This window comes from Sceloporus occidentalis, unplaced genomic scaffold (assembly GCF_023333645.1).
Source record: "Sceloporus occidentalis isolate IW3139 unplaced genomic scaffold, rSceOcc1.0.p SCAF_4, whole genome shotgun sequence".
In the NCBI taxonomy this organism is placed as follows: Eukaryota; Metazoa; Chordata; class Lepidosauria; order Squamata; family Phrynosomatidae; genus Sceloporus; species Sceloporus occidentalis.
This window is the reverse complement of record NW_028316984.1, coordinates 115416545-115444281: the sequence shown is the minus strand read 5'-3', so window position 1 is coordinate 115444281 and position 27737 is coordinate 115416545. Positions and strand designations below refer to the sequence as shown.

The 27737-nt window shown below is 39.0% G+C and overlaps 1 protein-coding gene across 5 annotated transcripts in view; it reads left to right on the top strand.

Annotated features, from left to right (window-relative positions):
- ANO3 (anoctamin 3) overlaps window positions 1-27737 on the top strand; it is a 259393-nt gene that overhangs the window by 115889 nt on the left and 115767 nt on the right. For all 5 annotated transcript variants that reach the window (XM_089521335.1, XM_089521336.1, XM_089521337.1 and 2 more), the window contains one exon: window positions 6309-6445. In XM_089521335.1, coding sequence (XP_089377461.1) covers window positions 6309-6445 — 137 coding nt within the window. The remainder of the gene's footprint in view (window positions 1-6308; window positions 6446-27737) is intronic.

Sequence of the window (27737 nt, the reverse complement as noted above, 5' to 3'; positions counted from 1 at the left end):
CTATGTATGGTATCAGAGTGCTCTGGGATGGAGTGTCCAATGCACCCAAGAAAAGAGGAAGGGATGGAGGGGTGAAGTCAAAGGCTTTCATAGCCAGCATCCATAGTTTTTATGGGTTTTTTTTTTGGGGGGGGGCTATGTGGCCATGTTCTGGAAGAGTTTATTCCTGATGTTTCACCAACATGTGTGGCAATTGCCACCATCCAGCCCGGAGGGAGTGAAGGGGGGGGGGCAACGCCATCGGGACTGCCCTCAAGAGAAGGAGCCCTCCCTCCATGGCAACTTCCATCATCCAGCTTGGAGGGAGTGAGGGGGTGGGAAGGGGCTGATTTTGAATTTTTATTGTATTATGTATGTATTTTTATTGCTGTAACCCACCCAGATTCCTTGTGATTGGGCGGGCTATAAATACATGTATTATTATTATTATTATTATTATTACTACCTTCAAGGAATGCTGGCATGGAAGTGAGTGGGATATACATTCTGTGTGATGCTTTGTTGAGAGGAAGTGATTTACATGTTAATCTCTGTGTTGGTCTGTTGTTAAGTGGCAAGGCCTCAGGGTGTCTATTTAATTAGTGACCCATTGTCTGCTGGGAAATCCCCTGACCCTGCATGGTTGTCACTTGCACTAGCTGGGTCTTAATTTTGGTGTTTTTCAGGTCTGGTAGCCAGACTTTGTTTACTTTCAGGGTTTCTTCTTTCCTGTTGAAGTTGTCTAGGTGCTGATGGATTCCAATGGCTTCCCTGTGCATTCTGACCCAATAGTTGTTGGATGGTCCAGAATATCATTGTATTTTCAAATAGCATTTTATGCCCAGAATGGTTTATAACATGTTCTGCTACTTCAGATTTTTCTGGATGACCCAGTCTGCAGTGTCTCTCATGTTCCTTGATTCATGTTTAAACATTGTGTTTGGTGGCACCTTTATAGGTTTGTCCACAGCTGCACAGTATGCAGTAAACTATCCTGGGCATAAAATGCTATTTGAAAACATTTAGGCTTCTGAAATTATCTGCATCTGTGCCACATGGACAGCAATTGTAGTCTGCCATGTTCTCTTGCGTGACACTGACTTTGAATATGGGCTTTGCAGGAAAATTGCTGCCCTCTTCAACATTTCAACTTTGTCATAAAATATTACTTAAGCACTTTGAGGGGTGAGAAGCTAAATTATTGATGACATACTATGCATTTTTGCTGTAATTAGTTGTTACATGTGGATAATCCAAAATAATAAAATTCATGAGTGAGTAGCTTTAATAGTAATCTAACTGTAAATAAAATTATTTTTATAAACAGAGAGCAAAGGAGAAGACAATATAAAATTTGAAGATCACTTCAAACCTGAATATGCTGATGTTGGATATTTATTTTGATATTCTAATATTTAGAAATCACTGTATTATTTACAATATGATGACAATGAGACTAGCCTACTGAAAAATCTAACACTGCCATTGGAATAATAGAATCATAGAGTTGGAAAAGACTTCAGGGGCCATCCAGTCCAACTCTATTCTGCTACGCAGAAGCTCACAGTCAAAGCTGACAGATAGCCATCCAACCTCTGTTTAAAAATTTCCAAAGAAGGAGACCCCACCACTCTCCAAGGGAACGTGTTCCACTGTTAAACAGCTTTAACTGTTGGGAAGTTCCTCCTAAAGTTTAGGTGGAGTATTTTTTCCTGTAGTTTGCACTCATTATTCTGTGTCCTATTCTCTGGAGCAACAGAAAACAAGCTTGCTCCATCATAAATATGACACCCCTTCAAATACTTAAACAGAGCTAGCATATCACCTCTTAACCATATGTTCTCTAGGCTAAACATACCCTGTTTGAATTCTGTATGAATTAAGAACTCATTCCTTTGTATCCTACAAGGATGGCATAATGTATGGACTGTAAGTGGAACTATGTGATTGTTAAATCAATAAAAATTAATTAAAATAAATCATGCACAAGAAAGAAAGAAAGAAAGAAAGAAAGAGTAGTTTCTTTGTCGCAAAACAGAAGATAGCATAGACAATCAGCTTTCATATCTGCTATTTAATCAGTATATTTATTTACTTATTTTTATGTTTAATCTTTATTACTTGCTTTTGTTTATCATATTAGAATTAGAAAACTAAATTTTACAGTAAAGAAGCGGGTAGGAAAATTCATGCTGTCTCTGTTTTGCAGTGGAATTAATTTCACTTCACTAAAAATTACATAGTATGTCATTTAAGAGTGCACTAATAGCTGGCTCATAGAGGCATTTTGAATTGCCGTATGCTTTGTCATGTCATAATTCCAACAAAGAGAAGATAGCATTTAAGCATCAATACGTTCTTGTCCAAGTCCGTAATAAAATGAATAAAGTTTACTTCTGACCAGTGCTGCTTTTGTTTGAGTAGAATCAGACCTCAGAGAACTCAAATGTGACTGCATTGTAGCCTTTATATTTGGGCCTGAACAGACAGGCCAAAATAAAGCTGCTTCGGGTCACTTTGGAGATATTCTGTTTAAATGATGCATACGTCCTAAGAGGCCGGAAGCCATGCCAAAGCCGTTCTTCATTCCTAAGGACTGGAATGCAGCTTTGGCGCAGCTTCTGGCTACTTAAGATGCATGTATCATTTAAACAGCATACCTAGTCCAAAGTGACCCAAAGCAACTTATTTTGGTATTTGTCAAAGTGAAAGTCAGTGTGGTGTAGTGGTTTGAGTTTTGGATTAGGAGTCTTGGCAATTGCTGCTGCTGAGGAGGGGTACTCTTCATTGGCTTCCAAGAGGGAGACCAGAATTCTTTGTGCTTGGCACGAGGTGCCAAACAGTATCACACAAAGTGGATGATGGAGGAGACTATTTAAGAGCCTGCCATCCCCTCAGATATCCTTCTTGCTTCAGCATGCTGCAACCTGTCCATCCACCCCCAGTGCATTATGAACATTGCTGGTCACTTTGCCTTGTTTTACTGGGCAATTGGTAATGGGTGGAGTTGATAACTAGGCTCTCAAGTGGCAGGTAACAGAGTGAGAAAAGAAGAGATTGGTGTACATCTTGGCACCCCCTTGTGGTGGAGGGTTGGGCTCTGGAATTGCCTCCACAAGGCATGGGACTGGGGAGTGGGCAGATGTGAAGAAGTCTGCCGTTGGGACTGACCTGAGGGTTTACTCTCTCTTATAAAGTCATGGGACTTAGCGAACAGCTCTGCAGGTTTTGCCTTCCAATGGTAACCTGTCAAGATGTCAACCAATTTCCTCTGGGTCTAGTGTTTCACCCAAAGGAAGGCTGAGTAGGTGTCATAGGTTGACTTCTGGGCCTCAGCTGGACCCACATCAGGTTGCTCCCTCCTGCATTGCTCATTCCCAGACCTTGAACATTTAAATGACCCTTGTTTTAACACACTTATTTATGTGTTGTATCTGTTGTAATCTGCCTTGATTCCCATCAGGAAAAGGCAGAAAAGAAATAAATTATTATTATTATTATTATTATTAATAGTAGTAGTAGTATGAGCTCTTCATTTCATAGCTGGTCAACAACAGGAGACCACAGTTTGAATCACTGCGCAGCCATGGAAACCCACTGGGTGAATTGAGGCAAGTCACACTCTCTCAACCAGAGAAAGAAGGCAATGGCAAACCTCTTGCCATGAAAACACTATAATAAAGTTATCATAGGTTGGAGACAATCTGAAGGCACAGAACAACAAGCAAACAATAAAATTGTCAAAATGCAGAATAAATCAAAATCTGAATGTTCAGCTCAACATGAACCTTAGATATATACTCAGGTGTAAGTCTTGGCTTATTCCTAAATAAGAGAGCATACAGCTTAAATTCTTGACTAAAAATCTTTTGCGGATCTCTGAGGAACTGTCATTTTTGTCACTACATTAGAATTACATGAAATGTGGATTACAAAATCTAATAATGGGACTGGGGGAGTAATGAATCTAGTTTGTTCCACTGTTATTACTGGACTAAGGGCTTGCTGTAAATGGTACTACTTTCTGATAACCATTTTAATGTTTTAGTAGTAAATTCTTCATAAAAGTAGTAGTTCAGATTTCTAGTTTTTTTAAAACTACATCATAGTAAACATTAGCAATCATAGCATTGCAATAAAAGGAAATAAAAATATTGATCATGCTTTTAGAAAGTGTTTGTAGAATTTTTTAAAAAAATGCTTGCCTTTGGTCAATGTCTGCCTCTTTTATAATCTATAAGCATCAACTGCGTTGATCACAAATTCGCTTGGCTGAAGGAGAAAAAACCCCAAAACCAACAACTAAGCACAATCTCCCTTTTTCTGAAAGTACTGGAGAAGGATATGGTTATGTTTATGTCCAGAACACCTGAAAAACATTCATTTCTGACTATTGAATAGGATGAGCATTCTGTTTCTTAAGTAGATCGTTATCTTTTATGACAGTAATCTTGCAGAGACAGGAATGCAAAGAACAGAACTAGGAATGTGCAAGTCTGTCAGGTCTGTTTCTCTGCTGGTTGTCAGATTTCTACAACTTGTAAAAAAAAAAAACCTAAAGACACAGATCTTTGTTTTTCTGATTCCACAATTTTTGCTAATGTAAGAATTTAAATACATTGTAAGAATGGGAATCTTTGTTTGTTTCATTCCTGCATGCAAGAAGAAATAATTTGAAAAGTTTTGCCCTTTGGGCAAGAGAGTTTTTGTACATTTCTTTATATGTTGTTGTTGTTGTTGTTGTTGTTGTTGTTGCTGTTGTGTGCCTTCCAGTCCTGTTACACTTATGGTGATCCTAAGGCAAACATATCACAGGATTTTCTTGGCAGGTTTTTTCAGAGGGGGCTTACCATTGCCATGTTCTGATGCTGAGAAACTTTGATTGGCCAGTGGGTTTTCAGGTCAGCCAGTGGGTTTTCAATAGCCAAGACCAGATTTGAACCCTGGTCTCCAGAGTCATAATCTAGTGCTCAAACCACTATGCCATGCTCTCTCTCTCTCTGTGTGTGTGTGTGTGTGTGTGTGTGTATCACTTCCATATCTTCTTAATTTTTCAGAAAAAAAGTGTGGGAATGAAAAACATCTTGGGGATTTAATCAATTTCTTGGCAAGGTGTCTTAGTGCATAAAGGTACCTTTTCACATCAAGGCCAATATGACTATTCTTTACATCCCTACTATAGTGTTATGTGTGCTCCCTTCCCACTTGCAATATTGATTGTATGTGACTGCAGATATGTATATATGTCTGAACATTTTCTATATGGTTGGTCCTTGACATCTGCTGGAGTTTGGCTGAGGACCCCTCATGGATACCAAAATCTGTGGATGCTCAAATCCCACTAAATACAATGGCATAGTAAAATTGTGTCCCTTATATAAAATGGCAAAATCAAGGTTTGCTTTTTGGAGTGTGTGTGTGTGTGTGTGTGTGTGTGTATTCAAACTGTGGATAGCTGAATCCGTGGATAAGAAATCTGTGGATATTGAGGGCTGACTGTAAATGAAATCTGCTGTATGTATTTTTCATATGAATGGTCCTCTTAAACTGAACATTCTTTGAATGTGAAAAATTCTGCTTATTGCTATGTTCTAGTTTGTTTTTTGGTTGGTAGCAGCAGTAACCTGTTTAAATCCAGATCAAATTGCAGTCTCAGCATAATTTTACCCATCTCTAAATAAAACTGCCAAATGCTGGATTGGGTCATAAGACAGTTTTCTTATGCTTCAGTCCAGAAGATGCCATTTCAAGCTTTGCAATTCCATTAGTAGCTGTGGTCAAGAAACCCAGTTTGTAAACAAGATTCATGGCTTCCTCTTGTTTTAAAGGGAAATGACTCCTTTAAAGATAAAATGATGCTTATTTGTCAGTGATGGGCCACTCATGGGGACCAGAAATAAAGACTTGAGGGCAATAATCAGCCTACACACTACTGGCTGACAATTCCTGATGTAAGAAAAAATAAGATTTACTTTATTATTATTATTATTATTATTATTATTATTATTATTATTATATCCTGCCCCTCTACAATATGCAATCGGGGCAACTACTTTTCAGCCAATAGGTTTACTTCCACCTCCAAAACAACATAACTTTAGTACCATAGAACAGATGTATGCAAACTTGCTAGAATTTAAAAAGATAACAATGCTTCTGATGATAAATATTATATTTTGCTTTAAAATAGGTTACTGGAAGGCAATAGAAACATGTGCTAACAAAATTAAAAGCAAATAATTAAGTGTGCTGTTCTTGTATCTTTGCTAGAATGTCTCCATAGTAATATCAAATGAGTCCATCTGTTTTTCATATTTTTCCCTTCTCAGACATAGCAAGAGAGAAAGACACATATACAGATGATTCAGAACATGGGAATTATGATTCTCGTACAGATCAGTCTCTGCTTATTAAAAATACGCCTACAAGACAGAAGCCCGAACCTCGGACAAAGGCATCATTGAAGGTAATGGTTGTTATAGTGCATGTTGATGGGCCCTATTATGTTGGTTTTCTTTTAAAACATGCTTAGATATATCCATTGTAGAACTGTAATGCACATTAAAGGGTAGACTATAGCAATACTGTGCAGCATCTGTATTGGATTTGAGCATCTTCAACCAGTCTATGAGTTTTAATATTGGTCATGTTTCTCTTCCCAGGGCCCTCTGGTGGCTACATATACAGCCCAATACCTGTTGAAAAAGCAGGTTTTTATGTCTTGTGCAAGGCCTCCTTGCAATCAAAAGGTGAATTTTAACCTTTTCTTTTTCCCCCAGAAACAAGATAGTGTAGAAGATAGGCAGAGTGCAAAAACGGTTTGGAAGCCATGTACATTCCCAAGGACTTACTTTGCCTATGGAAAAAAGCTGAAAGAGATGTCCTGTCATCAAAATATGAAGTGTGCGGCTAGGGCAGCCAATGCCTGCCTAGTGAATACAAGGGCTGTACAGATGGGTGGCATCCAGCTGCCCCTGTTCTGGCTGGGTTGGTGCCACAGCAACCGCATGCCATGGCACCAATCCAGCCCCTGGGAAGTGCAAAAAGGAGCCTCTAAAAGTGGCTCTTTTTGCACTCTTCAAAGGGCATCATATCTGTGGCAGCACAGCTTTGTGATGCCCTTTCAGTGTTGCATCATCTAGATGAAGCATGGAGGTCATGCCATGATGACGTGCACTGTCTAGAAGAGTGCACAGCATCATGACGTGATGGGGTGGAGTCACATCGTCCAGCGTGCAGATACTGTGCTTTGGCTCCACCTACAGGTGCTGGTCTGTAAAGCCCCTTAGATTTTAATAGTGAAGCATGCTTGGGAATTCCAGGCCAAAACATGTCTTTTTAGAAAGACGTGGGAGGAGGGGGGGGCAGATAATGGTTTTTTAATCCATTTCAGTTTGGATTCTCTTGATAGCTTGGTGGCCTTGGTAGCTTTAGTGGTCGACATTCACCAGGGAACAAATGGTCCAACTCTCTTGATATCTGTAGATATTTCGATTCTTTTTCAGCATAGTATCCGTCTGTCTCAATTAAGTGGTTTGGAGCCAAGAGGCACAGTGTAGCAATGGATCCAGTCATGTCTGGACGGATAATCATAAAAGGTTATATGTAGAGATCCTGTAGCACCTTTGAGACCTACGGCCCGAACAGACAGGCCAAAATAAAGCTGCTTTGGGTCAGTTTGGAGGTATGCTGTTTAAACGACACACACATCTTAAAAGGCCAAAAGCTGCACCAAAGCTGCATTCCAGTTTTTAAAACTGGAGTATGCCTTTGACGCGGCTTCTGATCTCTTAGGACGCATGCAGCATTTAAACAGCATACCTCCAAAGTGGCCTGAAGCAGCTTTATTTTGGCCTGTCTGTTCAATCCCAAACTGAAGAGAAAAAAAAGTTGGCAGCATGAGCTTTGGTAGACTAAAGAGGCTGTACGGACTGTCACTTTGTGCCAGCCATTGGGCAGAGCTAGGGTGCAGCGTCTGCATGCTGGACACTCTATCCCCACCTCCAGGGTGCCATTTTGGCATGTGCCAGTCTACACAGCACACACCATCATGGTGCCCCTCCAGTGCTGTGTCCAAATGGCGCAGCACCAAAGGGGAGGCATAAAGCCATGCTGCCACAGCTATGGTACCCTTTGGAGGGTGCAAAAAGGAGCCACTTTCTCTGGCTCCCCTTTGCACTCTCCAATGGCCAGATTGGGGCAGTGGCATGGGGCTGCCACAGACCTGATCCAGCCAGGAAAGGAGCAGCTACAGACTTCCCCTTTGGGGCAGTCTGTAGAGCCCCTAAAGTCTACTTCCTCAGATACATAAAAAGCTGTGATCAGGAAGATTGTGAAATGATGACAAATGCTCACTTTTAAGCCCATACATAAAGAAGGGACAAATGTAGTCCCCCTTTGGGGGGAAAAAAAACAGGCTTGGCCAACACTCACTTACCCATGTATAGTGGATCTGATATAGATCAAGACACATATATTACATTTATGCGTTAAGCCAAACAAATCTTAAAAGCCAGATGCTATGCATTTAAAATAACTAGACTGACTTTGAGACAATCCAATTGCTAGTTCTAACTATTGTAGCTCTGATGAATCAATGACATTTACATCAGTATTAACTTACCATTCCTTAGATTTGTGTTTACAGAGTTTAAGGAGAAAAAAAGATATTCTGTAGTGGATTTTTAAAATTATTTTTGTCTTTCTCTTTTGCCTTTTTTATTTGAATTAAAAAATCTGTCTGCAGTTGTAAAGGCAGAAGACATTTGCAGTTAACACTCTGTAGGCAATACTGAATATTATATTCATGGTTTCAGAGGTGATAGCTGTGTTTGGTCATCATATGTGTTGTAGATGTCATACATAGTGGGACTATTGAGCTGGTAGTCATCTTGAAGATTTTGTGCCCAAAGTGGTAAGGTCAAACTTCAGCTCTTAAGAACTCAGAAATCCTATTAATGACACAAGGTATTATAAGTCTACCCGTATACAATATCACATGTGTTCTTTGTAAAGTATTGTACTCAAAATACATACTTTCAGTCTTCAGCAATTCTAAACAAATCTAAATTAAAGCATCCGTGTATGCTTTATTTTATGCAAATACACACATTATAATTTATGCATGGTGAAGGGCACATGTGCCCTGGTGGCGCAGTGGTTAAATGCCTGTACTGCAGCCATTCACTCGAAACCACAAGGTTGCGAGTTCAAGACCAGCAAAAGGGCCCAAGCTCGACTCAGGCTTGCATCCTTCCGAGGTCGCTAAAATGAGTACCCAGACTGTTGGGGGCAAATTAGCTTACTTGCTAATTAGCTTACTTGCTGTTCACCGCTATGATCTTTGGAATAGCGGTATATAAATAAAACAAAAAATAAAAAAATGTCATTCTTTTATGGCTTTACTGTTTGCTTGAGTGGAATAAACAATTAGATTTTTTGGCACAATTTAACCAATGAATAACTGCCCAACTTCAATATCTAAAACCTCTGTAGATGTAAAATATATTTGGGATAGCAAAATTGTATTGGATGCTGTTAGGCCTTTTTATAAAAGAAGCTATCTACTTCAACTAAATGTTGGCGATGTAATGCTTCCTTGTGGCATATGATGGTGGGGTGTATTAAATGATTACCCATTTTTGGTTGGATGTGTTTCAACTTATTAATTTTGTATTAGAAAAAGCTTTGGTGTTTCCAGATGCCTACAGTTTTTAAAATTGCATTCCTGCCATGTGGAACTTAAATTAATGAGAACTTTGCTAGATGCTGCAGACTTTTACTGTTGCAAAAAGGATTCTATTCACAATTCATTGTTCAGTGGTCAATAGAACCCATTCTTTAGCTATCCACAAATGCATATTTTATAGACATCAGTTTCAAGAAAATATATTTTTGGAATATATTTCTCTGAAGATGCCAGCCACAGATGCTGGCGAAACGTCAGGAAGAAACACGTCTAGAACATGGCCACATAGCCCGAAAAACCCACAAAAAATATTTTTGGAAATATTGTCAGTTTCTATTAATGAATACACCTTTGCTTATTTCTTATGTATTCATCCTTTCCCCCTTTATCTTTGTTCCTTTTATTATTATTTTTAACTGCAGTTTGAGTGTTGGACTACAAATCTGGGACACCAGGAATCACATCCTGGCTCAGCCATGGAAACCCACAGGGTGATCTTGGGCAAGTAATATTTTCCCAGGTTAAGAGGAAGGCAATAGCAAACTTCTTCTGAATAAATCTTGCCGGGAAAGCCCTAAGATATGGTTACTCTAGTTGGAGTTGACTTAAAGGAACATAAAAATAATCATCTCTCTCACCCGCTCTCTCAACTTGCTTTTTTTGTTTGTTTGCTCAGTGTGTGGACTTAATGAAGCATTAGGCATAAACACCTCTTCTTCATTTTGAAGGGTATAAAGTTAGATATTTGGATCCCATAGTGAAAAGAAACATGCTTGTATCTTTCTCCTCATAGGCAAAATAATAATAATTATTATTATGGAAGTGGAAAATTTCAGAAAAATAGTGGCTTACCAAAAAATAAATGAGTACCTACTCCCTCCTTCATGTGGACTTCCAGGCAGACAACAGGTTCCCACAGCTACTATGAGCAAAATAGCAATAGCAAGTATATTTCTATACTGTTTATCAGTGCACTTAAGCACTCTCTGAAGATGCCAGCCATAGATGCTGGCAAAACATCAGGAATAAACTCTTATAGAACATGGCCACATGACTGAAAAACCCACAAAAAAATCTACTACAATGTGTAAGCTAATTGCCCCCAACAAGCTGGGTACTCATTTTAGCAACCTTGGAAGGATGCAAGCCTGAGTTGTGCTTGAGCCCTTGCGGTTTGTGATTGCATGGCTACAGTACAGGCCTTTAACCACTGCGCCACCAGGAACATCAGGAAAGCCCTCAGGGAAAACATCAGTGTGACTTACTGTTGGGAATTGATAGGATTAAGGAATTAACTGACTAGGTATAAACTACATCAATTATATTGTATGATTACTAATTATATATCAGTTATATGACGTGCCAAAATAGACAAGGGAATTTATTTTATCTAGACGAATGAAGAATAACTATAGTTAATGATAATTAATTATGGGGAATAAACTTTATATGTTTGCACTATCTGAGGTAAGATACAGTTATAGAAAGGAGAAACAGGGGACATGAAAGTTGAGGGAGTTTATGTGTTTTGTTTTTTGTTGATGTCAGAGGGTTCGTACAAGGATGAACGAACCCTCTGACATCAACAAACATGTCCGTAAATACATGTCCGTAAATGTATAAATGTTTGTAATTGTGTCTTTATATATACCATTTTAATAATAAAAATTATTTTTAAAAACTACAAATCCCAGGATTCCATAGGATGGGACTATAGCACTTAAACTGGTGTCAAAATACATTATTTGTACAGTGTAGATGCACCCCTAGTCTCTGTAAGTGCAGTCTTTGGAGCAGCATGAAACAAGCTCACTCCACCTTCCAAATAGCATCCCTTCAGATATTTAAAGATGTCTATCATGTCACTGCTCAGTCTTCTATTTTCACATTAAACATAGCCCACTCCCTAAGTTGTTTCTCATATGGGTTGATTTCTAGAAACTTGATTTCTGTGGTCATCCATCTCTGGACACATCCACTATACATAATGAGGAATCTTCTTGCTCTTTTTCAAATATAACTGTAATGTTTATGTTACATCTAAAGTTACAGGGATGTAGCTTTATCAAATGGTAGAGGAGGAATATTACATGGGTTGTGCTGCATTTCATGATGTTTTACAGGTGTTGAGATGAAAGGAAGTTGGGAGTTTTGTACCATAGCCAAACAGACTTTATAGCATTAAGGGTTTTGTTTTGCTTTATTTTTTTTTATTAGTGTATGGTTCCCCCTCCCCCCCCCAAATTTTTTTTAACTATTACACTATATACTTTTGGAAACATGGGGATAATTGAAACTACTTTATATACTGTAATATAAGTTAACCTCATATAGAAGAGGGCAGGTTATGGGGTCAAAATTATCAATTTTTGATGTGACCCATGGATAAATTGAGGGTAAAATCTGGACAAATGTTACAAAGGATCCAATGAATGAAGCAAATGAAAACAGTGCCAAAGAACTTACAAAATTCCAGTAGGCATAATTGTTTGTGCTTACATTAAAGGCTGGCTGGATGAGTGAGTAAATAGGACAGATTATACTCCTTCCACCATAAAATGGTTCCTTTAAAAAAAAGAGAGAGTTAAAATCCAGTATTTACATTGACCAGTTGACTCAATATTTTTTGATCAATTTTGACTAAAAATTCTAGACTGATATATGAGTATATACAGATAATTACAAGCTGTGCCATGTGTCATTTGACTCAAAGATGGTTAATGAGATCTGGGAACTTTCTTGACACACCTTTCCGAGATTTCACATCAGTAGTAAACCTTTGCCCAGAGGCTGTAACTTCCACTGACTAGAATCTTTCAAAGCTGCTATTTCATAAGCTCTAAATATACCTGCATGCCAATGTAAGCTATTTATTTGATGCCCTCAATGGTGGTGGCCAACTTTCTTAGAAGACACATATCTGGGATTCATCATTTATTGCTGAGTTATTTACCACTTGTTTCCCTGGGATGAAATAATGAAGTTCTTAATCCCTCTCATATTTATTCCAGCAAGAATCTTTTATTTAGTGCTGGAAGCACAGAACACAAAGCTTTTCTAAACCTGTGTCAAAAAATTGTTCAGTTTTAAGTTCCAACCATATGTTTTGACTAAGTAAACTCATTTGAAAGAAGGGTTGTCCACATTGGCCCATGTTCCTCCTGGCCTCATGGCATTTAGTTCAGACAACACAGGCCAAACCCCAGGGGACAGATCAGGCCCAATCCTAGAAGACCAGACACAGATCCAGTGGATCCAGCCAGATCCCAGGGTAAACAGCCATTACTCCAAATCAGTTTGACCCCTGGTTTACCATGGAGTTTCCTGGAAACTCACTGACAAACCCCTGCTGTTTAAATGCCTTGCTTGCCATTACTGGTACTGAAAAGCCCCCAGTTGCTGCTTCTGATGTGGAACAGTGACACCTAGCCACATGGGTGTACCCAGATGCACTGTTTGTGCATCAGACGCAGTGACAGGTGGCTTCTCAGTTTGAGGAATGGCACGGCAAGGTAAGGTGTATGAACTAATAGTGGGTCCCAGGTTAGTGCAGGGACAGGTGTGTAAACACCTACCCATCCCTGCACCTACCTTGGGACCAACCAGGGTGAGGACCAGGGCCAGAATGTCATGATTTGCTCAGGCCCAGAAATAACTTTATGGGAATTAAATACAGTTGTTAGTTGGGAAACAAAACTAAGCTAGAACTAACTCATTGGCCCAAACATTCTGCATTAAAATTGACTGGATGGTTGCTTGCTTGGACTAAGAAATTTTTAAAGAAGGAAGGTTAAAAATGTTGTTTCTCACTTTCTATTTCCAACCACAGAATGCATCGGGGGGGGGGGGTGTACGCCTTCATTTCTGCTCTTTTTACTAATAAACTCGATATGGTGTAATGATCTGAATGTTGGACCAGGGTTAGAATTCCCACTCAGCCATGGAAACTCACTGGGCAAGTCACACTTTCTTTGCCTCAGAGCATGGCAAAAGTAAACTCCATCTGAACAAATCTTGTCAAGAAAATTCCATGAAAGGCTTGCCTTAGGGTTGCCATAAGTCAAGAATGACTGGAAGGCACACAACAGAATATTCCTCCCATGGTGACCTTCAGTCTAAAAATCTCCACAGTGTATTCTCTGCCACATTGTTCTCTAATTGCCACTCCATCCATGCATTCTTATTCCCTCTAACCAAGCAAACTATTATTATTTCTCAAAGAGATTGATATCAACAGAAGGTGGATATAGCCAGTTACAAAAATCTAATTATGTGTAGCTAATTCCTCCTGCAACTGAGAAAAAGTATAAATAAATTGCATTATGCATATAACATAATGAGGGATAACCTCATTATGTGTGTTACATAATGAAGGATGACTTCATTCCTTCTGCAATATAATAGCACAGTTTAGTTACTTTTATACTTATAAGACTGTGGCATGTATCAAGCACTAGGGGTAAAGGTATTCCACATTGACAAGATTGTCAAAGTGGTGTCTGACCATAGAGGGCGATGCTCATCTTCATTACTCAGCAGAAGAGCCAGCGTAGTCAGACTACTCTGTGATCATGTAGGCAGCATGATTGCACAGAAGGCTGTGCAATCAAGTGCTAGATTTGCACAATTAAGTCTAATTGACTGGGGAGCCAGAAGAACTCTGGACGGGAACCAGGAACATTGCCAGAGAAGAATACAAAAAGACACTACATATAGCCAAAAAGAAAGAGAAAATCATTCCAATATACAATTCCATTATACAATACATTGTACATATAATATCCCCATCCCTCCTAAAAAAGAATTAAACATGTTACAATTAAAATTTATCAGTTAAAATAAACTATTAATAATAAAATAATCCATAAGATGAGTGATACACAGTACGTAATGGGAAGGGAATTCATTTTTTTTGGCTGAGTGGTTCTCTTCAGGAAAGGCCAGGTTATATAGTGGTTCTATTCCGGAAACTCTTAAAGCACTAAAAGACAGATGAGAAATAAAAGGTGACAGAAATAGAGTGATACCCTAATGGCTATCAGAGCAGCTTACAATTATTATTTTTGATTGGACGGTTGCCTGCCTTCAGGCTTACAATCTAAAACACATGATACAAAAAAAGAAGGGAATGGTGGGGGGAAAGGGGATGAGGTCCAGTGGTTATTCTCTCACTCTGAGGCCTGGACCAAGGCAGATGGACTGGATGGAGGGCTCTTCTTCTTCAGGTTAACCCTGGCGGAGCTGGGCCTGTCTGTTCACTCCCTCACAGGCCGAAGGATGACAGTTATCACGGAGGGAGAGCTCTCTTTCTTCAGGCTAGCCCTGAATGCCAGATGTCCAAGCTGGGTTCAAGAAAGATAGAAGCACTAGGGATCATAACACAAATGTATGTTGGCTAATGGAGCACACCAAAGAACATTTTAAAAGAAAATCTGCCTGTGTTTTATATATTATGTCAAACCTTTTGATTGTATAGATAATGATAAAATATGAATTACTGATGGCTGCAATACACAGAACAGCTATATAAAAGAGATGTCAGAATTAAGGACACAGGGAATAAAAAATAATATGAAGACAAACCCCAAATTCTAAAAATTGAGGTGGAAGCTGCAATAATAATAATAATTAATAATTTGTTTTATTTATATACCGCTATTCCAAAGATCATAGCAGTGAACAGCAAGTAAGCTAATTAGCAAGTAAGGTAATTTGCCCCCAACAGTCTGGGTACTCATTTTAGTGACCTCAGAAGGATGCAAGCCTGAGTCGAGCTTGGGCCCTTTTGCTGGTCTTGAACTCACAACCTTGTGGTTTTGAGTGAATGGCTGCAGTACAGGCATTTAACCACTGCGCCACCAGGGCTCCAATAAGAGTAATAGTGAAAAACAAGTCACTAGGAACAGATGATATTCCAACTGAGCTGCTGCAATCCAGATTGAGGCCCTGTACAGACCTGTACAGGCCTGAATGGTTGACCTGGGGGGCGGAGTCAGGGCATCATGTCCAGATGATACACACCCTGACTCTGCCCCTAGGGCACCATGACACTGCATGCCACCCCACATGGTGTGCAGCATCATGGCACCCCTTCGGTGCTGCATCCATATGACGCAGCCCTGAAGCAGCACCATATAGCCGTGCTACTGGGGCTATGGCGCACTTTCGAGGGTGCAAGAAGGAGCTGCTTTTTGCGGCTCCTTTTTGCACCCTCGAAAGGGTGGATTGGGGCCACATCAAGAGGTTGCCGTGCCCCCAACCTGACTAAGAAAGGGGTGACATCCTGCCGGTCCTTTGGGGCAGTCTGTCAAGTCCCTGACAGAATCAACTATAGTACTAACTAACATATGTCAATAGACATGGAAAACAAAACAATAGCTGACAGACTGGAAACGATCAATATACATCCCCATCCTCAAAAATGAAGACAAGAAACAATACTGCAGCCAAATACTGCATTTTAATTTGGGTAGGATTGTCTGGGAATAGGAGATTAGGAAGCAGTTGAAAAGGCAGGCATGAATTTCATCACAATGAAAAATAGGATGTCATCCTAAGGCTATGGTTCCAAATTTGGTATTCCTAAGAATATTTTTGGCTATATTTCCCATCATCTTGAATCTATTACTGGAACATATTAACAGAGTTCCCCCATATCTTGCTCAACTTGAAAGTACTACAGCACGTACTTTCCCATCTTAATGTTCACTTTTGTAACATCTCATTCAGTTAATTTTCCATGAATTCTTTGGAATGTGCTCCTTTTTAAATCTCTTGACTATCTTGTTGATTTTATACCACTAAGGATTATATATTTATTTTGAAAAGTTCAAACTCTCTCACCCACACACACTCATACACACAGACATTTGCTTATGCAGCACTTCTGCTTTTATGCACATTTCGCTTAAAAATGTATTTTGGAAAGTTGACAACAACTCAGAGCAGAGAAGTGATGCACAGACCAATAATTTTGTTGAGTTACTTCCAATACTGAGAGGTTTATTAATCAATATCTCTCCTATGCGAGCTGTTTTATCCCATTATCTGGACAGCACTGGTAGCTTTCTTCTCAGTTAACAAAGGGTTAGATGATGTGATGAAGTTAAGTTACATTTTCATAGGGTTCAGCATTACAGTGGGCACAAGACTGAACTTGCCAGATGAGCTATCCAGTTGCGCAAAAGCACAAACCATTGAGATCCTTCCCAGCACAATTTATTAAAAAAAAAAAAAACTCAAGTGAGTAAGAGACAATAAACTCTAAGAAAGGGATACTTGGGGGAAGGGACCATTCTCCCAACTGGGGAAGCTGGCCAAGGCTGGGCAGAAAGCATTCGGACAACAAGTTACTCCCATGAACATCAAAGACTACAAATCCCATCTGATATGTTAGTAGAATAGGAGAATGTATTAGCTAATCATGTCAGAGACTTTTTTGTTATTATTTTTCTGCACCAGGGACTTTTTATTATTTTTCTTGCTTGGCTGAAATGATCTAATTTGTCTGTAGCTTGTAGCTCTCAAGTGTGCCCAAAGGGAAGTTGGCCCTTTATGTGAACACACATTTTTTCACTATGGAGATTTCTTACTTTGTATAAAACCTTTTTAATTAAAAGTATGTCTGTCTCCCATACTCCTCTTCACATGGCTTTCCCTCCGTTCAACTCCTTGCCAAGGTTGGGGTGAGACAGGAAATTCTCTGCAGTGTTACAGAAAAAAATAACCTCAAAGTAACATCCTACCAAGTTAAAGAAAAGGGGATTGAATCAGTATCAAATCAAGGAGTCCCACCCAGGAGGAGGGGCCAAGAGACCTTCGCAAGAGCCTTCTCAACATTTTCCCATTTGGTTCCAATGTTGAAATAATCACATAAAATAATCTAAATTGAAAATGCTGGAGGTACATGTCATATTACTTTTGTTTGACAGCTAGCACTCCAGATCATATTAATGAATGCAACCCTGACCATTTGGACTATTGATTTAGAACAAGAGTGGCAAATCATTCTGCCTTAGGGGCCACATTCTGAAAGATGTGGGGCACTGCATTTCATCAGCTGGCAGAGTTGAGAACACAGAGCAGGCCAGAGTAGATAGAAGGAAATATAATTTTTTTATGAATTTACCCCAATGCAATTTTTTAAGCAAGCAAAATTACGTTAGTATTCCAGCCAAAGCTTCTTTTCCATGTTCAAAGTTACCAGTGTGCAAAACAGAGCTGCTTTTCTAGGAAATGCCTTCCTAGTTTGTAAACTAGAGTTTGTTTCAATGTGAAACCTTCCCAGACTTTAAATAGCTTCTTATCTCTAATCACTAATCAGAGAAAAGAACTTAAGATGGTCTGTAAACTGGGTGGGAACCTTCCTGGATGTAAGTCACACTGCAGCAACAGGTTCCTATCCCTTGCTTTGCAAGATGTTTAGTATGTATGTATGTATGTATGTATGTATGTACTTAGTATAAAACCTTCTGAATGCATCTGAGGAAGTAGACTTAAGTCTACGAAAGCTCATGCTGTCAACTTCTTTCTTTAGTTAGTTTCCAATTATCCTTATTCATTTTCATACTTATTGTCCTTTTCACATACAATGTCCTTTACATATTTGTCAACAGAATGTTACTTTTATTTATCTTCCTCTTTACATAACTTGAGTTTTTCTATTCTGATTACTTTACATCATATCCCTATACTTGTACATCTGTTATAAATTATTATACCGTGCTACTCCTATATGATTAAACCTTTATCTTTCACTCATCTTCCCATTCATTCACCCTTATGACATTGCTTAATGACATTTATACAATACAATACAATACAATACAATACAATACAAACTACATAGAAATCTATGGTCTTTCTTTGGTTAGCCTCAAAGGTGCTACATGATCTCTCCACAGACTAATTTTACAGACTAGCACAGATTTCGCATGTGATAATCTCCTAAGTGTCACTGATAATGAGATGGCAATAGAAAAACTACACAAGAAGATAATTGTCTGTAATGTTGTGGTAAAACTTTGATGAAGTCAAGCAGTTATTTTCCTGTTTCTATTGCCTCATACATTAGGATAATATTTCTCTTATTACTATGGGTGCATCTACACTGTAGAGTTAATGCAGTTTGACACAAGTTTAACTGCTATGGCTCCATCCTTCAGAATCCTGGGATTTGTAGTTTTGTGAGGTACCAACACCCGTTGTCTGAGAAGGCTAAAGGTCTTGTAAAGCTGCAGATCCCAGAATTGCATAGGACAGAACTACAACACTTAAAGTGGTGTCAAACAATATTATTTCTACAGTGTAGATGCACCCTAAGACATATGTAATAGCCTCATTAGAGTAAGGAGCTGGCCTCTATAACTATACTATACAACATCAAAGAAAGCCAAATCTCCCTTTGCCTCCTTCTCCCTCCCTCTCTCTTTCTCTCTCTCTTTCACACACACACACATACACACACACTTCTTTCTAAGGGCTAAATTAAACATTACTGTGTAACTGCATGTAACAATCTTCTATGGTCTTCACAACTGGAAAAAATAGGGGAGTAGTACCTGACAGACAATGGGCCTTGCTCTATCTGTTCCTGCTTTTTTCTGCAAAGTATTTTGTCACAATGATAATTAGTAATTACAAAAAATTGCTGTGCTAATGCTCCCAGTGTTGAAATTGATTGTAATGTAGGGAAAGTATGACCCACAGACTCTTTATTGCCCTTGCACAGCAGTTTTGCAACAGCAAAAGCTCCCTACCAGTTCCCCAAAGGTCCCAGAAACTCATAAAATCTTAAGACAATTCTTTTGGATGGTCCACATGTTCAATGCTGTTCACAGCTGTTTAGATCTACTATTCCCATATTACACAAACACCCATCACCTGTCTCTGGGCTAAAAATAAGCCCCACATGACAAAAGGATATGATATATCACTTCTGATGCACTGTAAAGCACCTTCCATCCCCATGCACTGTAAAGCACCTGCCCACATGTGTACTCCTCTACTATAATTTTATGTGTTTTACTCTGCATTAATCATAAACACTTTGATTCAGAACTGGGGTCTGCCATGGAATTTAGGAGGGGGGCTTTTACTGTCCATCCACTGTGAGCATACCCAGCATACTGCAGTTTATATTGCAAAGTAATGACCTAATAATGGATTGCTATTTGTATAGTAATACATTATAATTTGAATGTACAGTGGGCCTTGTTCAATTTGGGAAAATTTCCCTGGGAAAAGGGAAGATCACACCCCCTACTTGTCATTCCAGAATCCCAATCAAAATAGCCAGGGGATTATAGCAATTCTTGACTCCTTTTCAACCTGAGGGCCAAATTTGATTTCAGAAAGGTGCTTGGGGATCTGTAATCATGGGGCTCATCAGACCAAAACCAAAAGGATGGGACCAAAAACATGTTTTGCTTCAAGCTCTAACTGTCATTAACAAAGAGTTATTTCAAGCTTTTATAATAAGAAAAGATATACAAAAACTGGGAAAATCCTAAATGATGGTGTCATTGTATTGACATCTATCCCTCTATCCACCATCTTTAGGGAGAGGAAGGCAAGCCAGCTCCAACAGGCCTCCAAGAGAGAGCAGATCTGCTGGACATTTCCCCTTCCCTACTGCCATTCCCTTCTCCTTTTGCCTTTTTAGATTGTAAGCCTGAGGGCAGGGAAATGTCTAATTAACAAATTGTAAGCCTCTCTGATAGCCTTGGCTGAAGAGCGGGGTATAAATTTATATTATTATTATTATTAGTATTATTATTATTATTATTATTATTATTATTATGAATGGGCACAAACATCTAGGAAAGCCCAGAGATCACAAGAAGTTTCAAAGTAGAGAGAAGAAAGTTAAAGCAACATGTTTACTTTAGTGTCTGGTTTTACCTTCTAGAAATCTGCCTTTTAGATGTTCTTTGCTGAATGTTTTGTTGTTTTTATCATACGTTATAGGCTAGACACAAGTACACTTAAAAATTCTCTCAGCTTGTATAGAAGTTGCAGTGTGACTGACACAACAGCTGAGATGCTTCATTGGAAGACATATACTGTTCCTGATAAGTAGAACCAGGGTACATCTCCCCCTTACATATCCCAAAACTCATCTTTTAGTTACAGAATTCAGTCATTTACTGGCCAATGGAGAGTGGGGAGTGCTGGAGAAGCCTCTGGCTATATTCCTAGAGGCATCCTCTTAGACATCTGGAAGAAGCCCAGAGGTCTCAACACCATCCAGTAAATGGCCTTGTGGGGGTGAGGGGATGCAGCTGCTAAAAGATAGGTTGAGGCAGTGGGGGAACGGATGTGTCATAGTGACACCTGTGTAGAACGTCTGTCTCCCAAAGAAGAAGCTAAGTTGTTAGGCAGGAGTTAGATAGCTGGTGGCTGGTGGAGGATTCTAACTCCTAACCAAAAAAGTGAATTAAGAAGATATAAACCGGGTGTACAACTGACTGACTCATCAATAGGAAGCCAGCCTAAAATTAAGTGATCAACTGAATGGTTTTAACCCCAAACATCAGGAGTATTTTACCCTTCACAGAATCTGTTAAGAATTCATTAGTCAATGTTGAGTCAATACAAAACAGCTACACTCTAAGGCCCTACCCACAAGTCAGGACCAGCGGAATGCCTCCAAGAAACAAATACTGACATGTACACGTGCTTTCTCACAAACTGACACAGATGAAGATTGTAAGAGCTGATATAACAAAACATTGCAACTGTTGCATGATGGTCTCAGACAAACAAACAGAACTGGTGTTCTAAGATCATCTTTGTCCATTATTATACAACATTCATGTAAAGGCATTTTGGCATCCTGGGAAAATATCTCATTGCTCATTTCAGGTGTTATTGTGGCTTCTTTAATTTTGCTCACAGAATTCTCTTACCTTATCCATCAGCTTGGGCAACTGCCTCTTCCTTACTCATCAGTATTTATTTATACACATTTAGTAAAATTAATAAAATTACACATCAAAGGATGAGATCTTCTTGCCCACTGTGATCCTTTGCCATTCCTGGGCACCAGATGTCCATAAGATTGTGCAGAAAGCAATGTTTGTTTGTTTTTATTTTTATTTAAAAAAACAAAAAACAACCAGAGAATCTGATTGCACAATTCCCCCAATAATTTTTAAAAAGCAAAGTAAGTAAAACATGTTTTGCTTCTTGCATGATGTCTTGTATCAATGATAGTTTCTTCACATGAATCAGCAGCTATACAGTAACAATTCATTTATAAATGTGTCTTAGTTCGTTACCTAACAGGATAATCCATTTACTCATGCAGCAGTGTACATCCCAGCTCAGTGACAGTGACATAGTGACCTCTGCAAGAGGCATTCCGGCCAAATTTATACTGGCAAAACTGATACCACTCCAAATGGTACTAATTTAGTACCAAAATGAAAGCCTAGGTACAGCTACACTGTAGAAATAATGCAGTTTGACAACACTGTGATGCCATTGTATAGAATCCTGGGATTTGTAGTTTTACATGGTATTTAGCCTTCTCTGCCAAAGAGTGCTAAAGCCTCACAAAACTACAAATCCCAGGATCCCTTAGGATGAAGCCAAGACAGTGGTGTCAAACTGTATTATTTCTACAGTGTAGATGCACGTCTTGTTTTCACCAACATGGTCTGTCCTATAGGTACTCAATAAACAGTTAACATATGTAGTTTCCCCCACATTTTTTACAGCTGCACATTATCAGTTTTCAACTACACAAGAGCACATTTTGTGTTCAAGTACATACTAAAAAAGGGAGGGAGAGAAAAAAGAAAGAAAGAAAGAAAGAAAGAAAGAAAGAAAGAAAGAAAGAAAGAAAGAAAGTGAAAATGAAAACAGGCAGAAAGCACTTTGGAACATTAGTAAAATAAATGAAAATGCTCCCTGCAGTAGACTCTCCTGGGTAGTATCTAATAATGGTTGCTTCTGCAAGCCCTGGAGTGGATTAATCAAAGATTTTGAATACTGAGGGGAAAAACTCCTAAACATCATGTGACAACTTGTTGTGATAAACTGCAGAAAGTAGAAGTTCTTTAATTGCTGAGAGCAATGTCACAGTTCATCATGGCCTTAAATATTTGCAGTTGTCAGACATTTGACAGACCACTGCATAATGACTCTGTAGAAGATATGTGACTGTATCAGTATAGCAGGCACTGGGCATCATTTTCCATCAGTATGAAATGCTCTGAAGCACTGGCGGGGGTGCTGTGAGGCTGTACGTTCCCACTACATTTAGATGCTTGGTTTGTTATACAACCTTCACAGGTGCTAGAAGCTATCAGGTTAGCTCCAACTTTCTTCATGATATTTGGTGCAAGCTGTTCTGGTTATACAAAACAAAATTATGTACAAATTAACATTTTACATATCCAGGTATGGTAAAATGGAAGAGAAACTGAGAAGAAGAAGAGAGAAAAAACCCAAGAAAGCTCTCTCATATATGTGTGTGTGTGTGTGTGTGTGTGTGTGTGTGTGTGTGTGTATATATATATTCACTGCCAGTTGAAGGCTACATTTAAAACAATTGCCCATTTTTACCCTTGTCTCATTTATGAAATACATTTCCCCCACCCACTTTACAGGCAAACGAAGATGGGGGCAGGGGAGGAGAGAGAGCTGCTTCAGCAGTTACAAAAGAGATGAAGGGTTTCCTTCTTCCTTTCTTGTCATCCGAATATACTGACAGCGATAATTCAGGCTTGAAGACACTTAGACAGCCATAGAAAATGCAGTTTCCTCAAGGGCCCTTGCAACTGCAGAATTCCCTGGGGAGTGGCATCTCCTATTGTTCCACCTGGACTTCATGCTTTGACATGCTGCTACAAAGCCACTGTCACTCTCACCATATTTGAGAAGTGTGAAATAGAGAGAACAAGAGGTTGCAAATATCAGAAAAGCAAAAAAAAAATTAAAAAAAAAATGGAAATCAGTGGGGAGCTCACAGCTTGGGCAGAGTGCCTTGAAGAAATAAATCAAGAGTGGTAAACTTAAAACCAGAAATCCAGAGTATATGTCAGGATCCAGTACCATTTTTGTACCAAGCCCAGTCAATTTAGTCAGTTCTCTAAAAACTGAAGTTGGATTTACACGAGGAAGCTCCAAGCACAACTGACATACTCTTTGTTATTACAGTTCACCAGTTCTCAACTAACCTGAGCGTTCATGTATACTGTGTATGTGTGTATACAGAGAGAGAGAAAGAGAGAGATTCCTTATCAGTTTTCTTAGATTTTGCCACAGTTAATGAAGTTCAGCATTTCAACCTAAAATATCATTTTGGTTTAAATATTGTTGAGTCCTGAACAGATAAAAATAAAAAAGTGGTTTTCTAAAATAAGATGAGAAGTGCTAACCACCTTCCTTTTTTCTTTTTGATAAACACTTTTGGTTTTTAATTTCAATGGGGTATGAAAAGTTGAGGAAACAAACTTCACATTATGAGTCAATTTTCACTTACTATTTTCACTTATTAGTCAAGCTGAGCAACTTTTCTCTTTTAATCTCTTGAGGCAGCTTCCACTTATACTTTCTCACTTTATTCATTTCCTTAGATGTACAAATTAACAACTGCACTCTTTTGCCTTGAATGCTTTCAACACCCACTGAAGTGGGATGTGAATAGTCACATCAGATAAGTGACTTTGGTGCTGAATGCTTCAGCATCTGAAATTATATAACTGGAAGAAGGAAAAGGCTCAGCTGGGGCAGGATGAGCCAATAGGATAACCATAGGGGGTCATAAAGCTTTTTGACTGAAAACCAGTAGCAGGTGAATTCAGGAAATACAGAACAAATAATATGAATAGCTTGAAACAAATGGGGAGGGCAGAGTGGCATGCAGAATCCAAAGTGAAATGGTACAGCAACAGGTGCCACATGTATAACTTCCATTTCTCAATTATATTGGATTGTTATTACATTAATTAATCACTTGAACAATTAAGAACTATTATATTAAAACAGTACAGAATGAAAAACAGATTAAAAGCATTAAAATATAGCAAATGTGGGAAAAGGTACACTATGAAAAGACCCTTCCATGATAATCAGATAATAGATAAATTCATATTTAGATATTCAAATTAAAAAATCTTTGCCTGCTAGTGGAAGGTGGGCAGAGAGGCAGCTATCATTGCATTCCACAGGAGCAGCTACCAAGAAGGCCCTACCATATGTTAGGAATGTGATAGACAAGCTTCCAAGTTTCTGACTGTGAAGATGTTAGCAACTGCCTGTTGCTGGTTTCTGCATTGGTGAAGCATGGCAGCATCTGCACTTCCCAAACTTCCTGCTCAGTCTTGACTAGCAAAGGCCAATGAGTACATTCCTACTCTTGTCAGCCACTGATGAGTGGGAATGTGTAAAAAAAAATGTAAGGGGTTACAAACATTGCTTAGAGAGCCAGCATGACATAGTGTTTTGAATGTTGGACTGTGGCTCTGGAGATGAGGATTCAGTTCCCAGCTCAGCCATGAAACCCACTGAGTGACCTTGAGTAAGTCACACAGTCTCAGCTCTAGAGGAAGGTAATGTTTGTGAACAAATCTTGCCAAGAAAACCCCATGATAGGTTTGCCTTAGGGTTGCCATTGGAAATGGCTTGAAGGCACACAGCAGCAAGACAACACAGCTTGCCTTTCTGCTTATTCATGTTTTACTGAAGTCAGTAAATGAGAGTTAATACAGGGGAGAAAAACTTGACAATGGGCCAGAAATGAAGATATGTAAATGGAAATAATAAATACTTAAGTAGAAGAAATGTATAGAGTCCCATCTTCCTTTTTTCTCGAGGTGACAGCTTATTTCCACATGGTTTCCCCTGCTGGAAATGTCAACTTGCTGGTGGAAAGAACTTGAATCATGTCATATAACCACCTGAGATCATGTTAGCTGCCTGAATGCTTTTCTTTGCTGGTCTTCAGTGGGTCATGGCATTTATTTCCAGCCAGGGCTGACAGATGCAGAAACCTGAAACAAGCATGTGGCAGTGAGTTTATTTCAGATGCCATAATGTGAGGAAAATGTTTGTACAAAATGGCTCTCTAACTAAATGTTCACGAAATGTTCTCCATTAACAGATTTTCCTCCCATAATGAAAATTCCTCTGAAATATTTGCCTCAGCATAGATTAAATTAAGCCCATGTTCACCTTCTAATCAGTGATCACAAAACATAATATAAGATGCATAGCTGGAGAAAATCACATGGTACCATAAACAGATATTTTTCACTATTTGAGAAAGCAAATAATAATAATAATAATAATAATAATAATAATAATAATAATATATTTATAGACCACTTAATCACAAGGAAACCGGATGAGTTACAGCAATAAAAATACAGAGAATACAATACAATACAATACAATACAATAAGATTAAAGAGAGTGATATAAGTCACAGAATTCACAGCTAGACCTGATGGAACTGGGCCTGTCTTTTTCACTCCCTCCCAGGTCTGATGATGACAGTTGGTATGGAGGAAGGGTTCTTCTTCTTGAGGCAAGAATTTTATTTAATTTTAATTTAATTCTTTTCATTAAATTTAAGAGATGAATTGGTAGACAGAGCGATGTAAGTCACAGTAAACCAGGAGGAACTAGGAAGAGAAGGCCTGCCGGAAGAGATCTGTCTTAAGAGCCTTCTTAAAGGCTGTAAGAGTAGAAATGTGATGGATGACCTATGGCAGGTCATTCCATAGCTTCAGAGCAGTGGTGGAGAGGCTCTCTGGGTAACTGAGGTTAGTCTAGATTTTTTTGGCTGAAGTAGATTCTTCCCTGAGGACCTTAGAGTGCGGGACGGAAAGTACGGAAGAAGGCATTCCTTTAGGTATTCTGGACCCAAGCCATGTAGGGCTTTAAAGGTAATCACCAACACCTTGAGTTGTACCTTGCCTGGAAACTAATTGGCAGCCAGTGAAGGGATTTCAAAACCAGTGTTATGTGATCATTATGACGAGAACCTGTAATTAATCTGGCTGCCATATTTTGTACAAGTTGAAGTTTCTGAACTTGGCACGAGGGTAGCCCCATGTAGAGCGCATTACAGACGTCTAATCGAAAGGTGTCCAGTGCATGTACTACTGTTTCAAGGTCTCCTGGTTCCAGGAAGGGGCGCAGCTGGCGTATCAGCCGAAGCTGATAACACGTGCTCCTGACTGTCGCATCCACCTGAGCTGTCAGGTGAAGAGATCAGTCGAGGCGCACCCCCAAGCTGTGGATAGAATCTTTTAAATGTATGTTGAATGTGTCATTTAGTTTGACAATCAGAGCTTTAAGAAGTAATATATGAGTCATGAAGACTTAGAAAGTTGAAGTACTAATGTAGATAGCATTTTATTTCCCAACTTTGTGCATGCATTCTTGGTTTCAACAAGCAACCATGTTATCCAGGACAAATATGCAATACATGTACAAGTGACAATATCACGTGCAGTACATTGGTTCTGAGGTTAAAGATGGCATAACAAAGTTTCCTTTTAAGGCATGTCTAACATTGTGAGTTATTTTGCACAACAAGTAACATTTAGTTGTTAATTCTGTTTATTAACATTCTGAAGCAGAAATCTTTGGGTGACATTTTGAGGAGATTTGTAAAATTTTAGGTGATTTTTAATATTTTAGAGTGTGTCAGAAAAAGAAATAGTTACAAAAAGTAATGAACAACCTAATAAATTACCTGGGGTGAGGAACATTTTTTTATTTAAAAAATTCCAAAAACCAAAAAAGTCATTCCAAAAACCTTTTTGAGCATTGGTCATGCAGTTAAGCATAAAACCTGGAACTTGTAATGTGCAGTAAAGCCAGTAATGCAGTCTGCTCAAAGACACATATACACAGACTCTCTGAGGGGGTTGTCTACACAGGGGGGAAAAAACGTCCTTTCCTGAGGCCAGTGCTGTCTGTTCTCACAATGCATGATGATGTCTGGTGGAATACGGCAGGCATTACCCATTAAATTGACTTTGCTTTGGAGTTAGGAAAGTTGTTTCCCTGAAATCTTGCGGTGAGCATGGGGCTGTATGACATGGAAATA